This window comes from Bactrocera latifrons, unplaced genomic scaffold, assembly GCF_001853355.1.
Source record: "Bactrocera latifrons isolate USDA-ARS-PBARC rearing strain unplaced genomic scaffold, ASM185335v1 scaffold_13, whole genome shotgun sequence".
NCBI classification, from domain to species: domain Eukaryota; kingdom Metazoa; phylum Arthropoda; class Insecta; order Diptera; family Tephritidae; genus Bactrocera; species Bactrocera latifrons.
The window spans coordinates 532,188-539,055 of NW_017534741.1; the positions used below are offsets into that span (position 1 = coordinate 532,188).

General features: G+C 33.8%; 1 protein-coding gene across 1 annotated transcript; it reads right to left on the minus strand.

Annotated features, from left to right (window-relative positions):
• Nucleotides 1-3,510: 3,510 nt before the first annotated feature.
• Nucleotides 3,511-4,821, minus strand: LOC108978959. The gene is made up of 2 exons (XM_018949484.1): nucleotides 4,649-4,821; nucleotides 3,511-4,147 (listed from the first exon to the last, which is right to left on the minus strand). The coding sequence occupies exons 1-2, from the start codon at nucleotides 4,658-4,660 to the stop codon at nucleotides 3,791-3,793; spliced, it is 369 nt and encodes a 122-aa protein (XP_018805029.1). The 5' UTR covers nucleotides 4,661-4,821; the 3' UTR covers nucleotides 3,511-3,790.
• Between the last annotated feature and the right edge of the window lie 2,047 nt (nucleotides 4,822-6,868).

Here is a 6,868-nt window from a genome sequence, read left to right on the forward strand (position 1 = left end):
TTAGACAAGATTGCTTGCTGATAAGCTAGCGCCTATATTGCTGCAATGAGATATCAATACCTGAGGGGTACGCCTAAAACCATTTGATTTCTTGTCACAAGCAACACGCTGATGTCTACATATATTATTTCTATTTTTTTTTTTTTTTTTTTTTTTTTTGTCTAAGTAACTCGATAATAACAGGTTGTTAAAAAGGTCTTGCGGTATTTTTATTGAATTTTTCGATTGTTCATAAAATTTTTTTTGTTGACTCATGCCCAGCTCTTGACCGATGCTACGGCTGCTACTATACCGGTCCAGTCCGGCCTCTTTCGACCAATTCAGCGATTTTATCGCAATTTTCGACGACAGGCCTTCCGGAGCGTGGCGCATCTTTGACCACCACTACACCAGAACGAAAACGTTGAAACCATCGTTGTGCAGTGGAAATGGAAACCGTATCGGGTTCATAAACTGCATAAATTTTATTGGCGGCTTGAGATGCATTTTTGCCTTTATCGTAGTAGTACTGTAAAATATGTCGTATTTTCTCTTTATTTTGCTCCATGCTTGCGACGCTATAACTCACGAACGACTTAAAAGAAACGACAATCAATCAAACACGTGTTAGCGCGTGAAATGAGCTTTCCAAAAAGGTTTAGCATGACCCGATGCGACGAATAAAACTAGAACTACGCGCTCTCAGCACCAACTAGCGAAAATACCGCAAGACTTTTTTGACAACTTATATATATACATTTATACATATGTGCATATGTATTTTTAGATGCATAATTTAAAATCACAAGCATTTTCAACTTTGTGATGCAAGTAATGCATTAAAAACTAATTGAATTAACTTTTGTAAAATCTTATTTTTTTAGTTTGTAAAACTCACCGACTCAGTTTTATCTATTTTAGCCAATACCACATACTATTAACATGCCATACTGGGGTCCAAATATTCGGTACCTAGGGGCTTGAACAGTTTTTGTTGGATTTGGACAAATTATGGCCATTAGGCTGCATGTGCTAAAAGTTTTATTGGTGCAATGTTTTATACCGTTATATGAATTGCTTCTTGCTTTGTACAGTGACAAGGAAAGAGTCACATTGGTATTAAAATTGTATTATATGGGAAGTAGGTATATGTAGTTCTATTTCGCCCCATACTTTCAATTGATATATCCCGCAGTCTTAACAATACCGTTATATGGGGAGTGGGCGGAGTTATTACCCTATCACATATTGTAGCTTTAGTGGTCTAGATGACATGTGCATTAAACCTACTAAAAGGCGGGGCCATACCTTTTTTTTATAAATTTTTGGTACATATGTCTCCTGCTACTGCGATCTTAATTCAGTGCTTAGTTATGGCATTTTATACGTTTTCCTTTAGTGACGTGTAATGGGCGTGGCACTGGTTGGACCACTACATCTACCAATCTACGAATTCGCCTTTCTTTTTGCCAAGGAAATGTCTGCCAAGTTTTATAAAGATATTTTTATTTTTACAAACAGAAAGTCACCCGGATTTCTACTGTGTTTATTATCCTGATCATATATCCTACTACACTATACCAATCTCGATTAGTTTTAGGTGATACGTACATCCGTTAAGTGAACGAACATATTATGCTCTGTAGCAGGATATTGCAAGAATGTAAATATGTTTATCGGTTGAAAAAGAAAACAACAAATAAGGAAGTTCAAAGTTCAAGTGTAACCAAGTATTTTATACTCTCACAAGGGTCTAAACCAGAGAAATACTTTCAAAGTTGCAAAACTTCATATTTAGGAATCTTACGAAGGAAATATGCATTTATTATTATTCGACGAAACAGTCAATGGGTTATAATTATTATTAAATTATGTTATAGGTTGTAGACTCACTAAGTAGCATTATTATATTTTGCTTCATATCCGAGTTATTGGTACTAAAACCAACCCAGTTAACTCCAATGAGATGGGATTGGATACATCAGAAAAAAATATGTTAAGGAAAAGGGGTCTAGACTGGTTTCATTTATATTCAGCGCTAAATTCAATTATGTTTGTGTAAACATTGAGATATCACATACAGTGGCGATACTCTAACACGTTAGAGACATGTATATTCCACCAGTTAGAACTGTAATTTTTTTTTTTAATGTTGTGTGTGAAGATCATATTTTACTTGTACTGCAAAACTGCAAAGATATTATGCACAGCGAAAATTAAGAACAACTGAAATGTTACAAATATGCTCGCGCGTTTATTACCGATATTTTTTGTACTTGCGATGAGAACACCTAGTATTTTAATTGTTAAGTGATAATTCAGCTTTTCAGAAGAAACATGACAATGCAGAAAGAAAATAAGGAGAAAATTTTCAAATTATTAAAGTAGAAGCAATTGAGCTTGTATAGAGTGGAAAAAGCATAATGATATTGAAATGAAACTTATTACAAACTGTGCAATTATTCCATGGAAACTATCATTTAAGTCTAGTCGAATTCAATGCACACCTATTCCACAATACACCGATTGCGAGAGGCTTTCGGGACACTATTAATTACAAATACCAATAAATTAGTTATATTAGTCAATAAAGTTCAGTGTACATTTACCTACTAATAAAAACAGGACCTCGTGTTAAATGTGAAAGCAAGTATCTTAAAGAGATAAAGGGAGAGCATATGCTCCGCGACTTTACATCTATTATGCCTGATTCTTTTTCGTTTTTTAATTCAATCCCAAAGCCCTCCGAAAACATAGTAAGCTTCATGGGTGGACTGATTTCACGTAGCTTTGCTCTGTTTCTAGGGCTTTTACTCACAAATCCCTTTGGTTTTTTTTTTTTTTACTAAACAACATTATCTTTTCTGGTGTTGTAGCTGTTATAAAATATTTCGATTGTCTTATTCCGTCATTCCTAAAGCAATACCTGTCTCTTTTCCTCATTTTTTAGTTCTTTTTTTTATCGTATGAGGGTCTAGGGGAAAGCAAGTACATATTATTTCAAAGTTTTTATAAGGCATAAAAATAAGTTACATCAACAAATGCTACAAGCACGCTAGGGGATAGTAAATATAACTGTTGTCAGATTGCGGAAGTGTTAATTTGACGTTAAGTAAAGCTTATTTTGCGTAAGAAAATATATTTGCGCTAGTTATTATTTCGTAATAGCGAAATATTTGAATAATAACTTCCTGTGCTTACGTAGAACATAGAACAAGAACATGTTTACCAATGAGCAATATTAGGTATTTGGTAAGTATTCACGGAAATTGTGAAATATGAACAGTTGGAGTGGGCGTAGAGAAGAATATAGTTGCAAACGAATTTAAAACAGATTTTGAAAAAATATTCTACGAATTATTCTTTGAAAAATAGTCTACATTCTACTACTTGTGCATAACTCCATTAGGGAAGAAAAACTGCTCTACTTCAGTAAATGTATAGTATTATATAAGTATATAAATAATATATTTTTATTTTAAGATTAAAAGGATATTTTACAAATCCAATACTAAATCAATTTGGCTTCAAATATACACCAAAATAATAATGCATAATATACAAAATAACAGTATTTTCGCTATGAATAAGTGAACTTAATACAATCAGGTGCATAAGTTTCTAGAACTAAACTATGTCCAATAACGAAATATAAATGTTAACAATTAAAAAAAAAGAAAGCTTTTAACATATACTTCAGTCTATCATCTCAAAGTGCCAATCGAAAGAGGTCAGCGAGAAAATAAGTTAGAAACGGGCAAAAGCCACCAAACTTATTGCAATGATTTTGCAGCTTCCTTTCATTCCCTCCTCAGCCGAATAAATTTGGCACAAATAACTTCTTGTGCTTGCCATTCGTACGATTATTCTTAGCAGCATTCGACCTTGCGCTATTAACTCTAGACGACACAGTATCCACGCGTCTATTCGCGTGCAGGAGGGACTCGGGTATAGCGGTTATATAACCATCCTCGACGTAGTAGTAGCCACGACGCAAGCGACTCAGATGATAGTCGGTAATCGGTTGTCGATAGGGTACTATATAGTCATGCTCAATCCTATCAAAATAGCCGTCTACGTATGTTACAGCAGGCTTGGCATCTGCAACGGTAATGTAATTGCCGACACAAATGAGAAGAAAAGTGAGGCAAGCTCGTGCGTAGTATATCTGAAATGGTGAAGATGAAATGTGAATGTGTTATTTGCCTTCAGTGAACATATTATCGTTTTATTTCCTCTTTTATTTATGTTTTTTGATATAATTATTCAGAATTTTTATATTTAAATCAACTCAACCGAATATTCTTATTCAAACAATTATTTTATCCTTCCAGCTCAGCAATTATATTATTATATATAATATTTTGTTATAAAAATATGTGGTTCGATTGTTTTAAATGAGCAGATTTCAATACTTTTTTTAATACATTAAATTCTACATTATTATATGTAAGAATTTTTAGTGCGTCAGCGCTTTAAAGAATTCAACACAAATTTTAAAAAATTAAGCGATTGAAAATTTCTTTGTTTCACACAAAAGTATAAACTGTTTTGCATCCTTCTTTCTATTATTAAATCAAAACCATATTTTTGTAATTATATAGAAACTTAACACTCAAATATTTATCTTCAAAAAACTTTGCGCCTTTTAGTTGAATTTTCAACTCACTTTAAAATTCATATTTGGAATATAGTCCAAATCTGGAAACGACGTTCTTAATACACAAAGATTTCACTGTTAAATTTCGGTATTTCAAATCAAAAGTTAGTATCACTTCGCAATTTCGCAGAGTTCTAGAGTTCTAGAATTATTTGTATTTCGCCGAGTTGGATGTGCTTTGATGGTCAAATGCGTTCTGATTAATAGTCCACCAACGCATATTTTCTTTATATACCCATTAGCATAGGCGTGTACATCCGAGTAAAGTATTCATAAACAAACGAAAGCAAAAGCCAATTACCGCCATGCCATTTCTATGTACGTATGTATGTGTGTATGTAAGGCCCATTAAGTCAGTATTTATTCGCGTATTGCTGTGAAGTGTTAGCAATTCCTTTTTCCTACAATTATTTACGTTGTGGTTGTGGCTGCTCAAATGCCGTCGCCGTATTTGTTCTAAATGAGAGCAAGATTTGTGAACGCCCGCCACCCAACATGACCGCAAGCAGGTACACTCCGACTGAGGCACATTAATGAGCATTGAAATGTTTGCATTGTATATCATACATACATACGTGTATGTGCTACAGTTCGTATTGGAATCTAACTTAATTTTTGTTTACGCCAATTTCAAAAGTGAGGTTAGGATGTGCATTACACACATAACAGCTATTTGTTGTTTACTGTGTATATATTTATTGTGTATATTATTGTCATTATTATTATTCTTTTTTTGTTGTAATAAGCAATTAATATGCGCAAATTGCTGGCGAAAATATAAATAAATACGAATACTCATAGTGAAATTACTCAGGTCAGCAACGACCTTGCGCGGCAGCACTTGATTAAATTCGTAGTATTAGTCTGCCGGCATGTTTATTCAAAAAATTGTTATTGTTAGGTAATGTTTGGTGTGTCTGATTGTTTGTCAATGGAAAATTTGTCAAGCAGCAATGTCATCGTTGCCATAATTTAATTAATGCCTCAACGCGTCACTAGAGATACTAATTAATATGGGAAAGTTCCTTTCCTCTTTGTTTTTGTTTCGATTAGGAAATACGCTAAACAAATAAGTGCATAGCAAATTTGAAAGTTAAGAAAAAGCAGTTTGCTTTTCAAAAATTCCATTCAAATTTTTATTGTTATGAAAAAATTCCATTTTATGAGTTAATTGGTTACAAAAGGCATTCAAGCCATCATTGGACTCAGTGTTTGTTTCCAAATTAGTCTACACAAAACAATAACATGTACAAACCGGCGAATTTGATAAAATACCTCAATTTTTAGTTTGCCGTCTCAAAAACTTAAACAGCAATGGCAATGAAAAAATACATACTTAGAGTCTTGAAAGCACTCTAAGCACATCGGACAATTCGAACTAATGTCGTGATGGAAACTGTACAGGTAGCTTCTAAAGCACCCATGTCCACTTATCATTTGGGTTAGGTGTTAATCCAAATTGTTAACCTTTTGAATCTCCCTTCTCCTTTGTCTTCTCTACACAGCTCTGATTGCTTGTATGTTGCTCGTATTTGGTACCCTAGATGTCAATGGACACAAAACTTCAGCAGTGGCACTTGATATTGTTCGAAAAGCACTGATAACTCTGATAACTGATATAACCGACAGCAGATGCACTGTGCTTATTTGCTTGGCTGATTGCATTAATGCCTAACTTTTAGATCCATATTGGCCCACATATAAACTAACCCATCTCGTTACCTTCTCCAGTAAAAATCACCGGCTGCTACAAACGCAGTCTTTATTTGCCATCTTTCTTGATTAGGTGTTGATAATTTTATTCGCTTTAGCTCCAATGTATACTAGGTGATCTTTAAATTTGAGTTAGGCTCTATTATTACTCCCAGATACGTTAGTTGTGGCTGTGAATGAATCTCACATTTCCCTATGGCGAGAGATACGAGTATACTGTACTTTCCTCCACTTTTCTAGTACTTATAAGCAAGACTTGTCTTTTGCTCAGCCAGTTCTAAACTTATTGAGGAGAACCATTGGCGCATACCATTTAATGCTCTGATTTAATTTGCTCCGGAGGCCATCTACGAATACGCCGAATATACCAAACGTTGTTTGAGATCAACTTCAAACTTTCGAAAAATATTCTCAAATAATATATACATGTATATTCGATGCATATATTTTTTGAAATTAAGTAAATAATATCTAGTTCAACATGTTAAATAGAGGCTAATCTATTTTATATTCTAC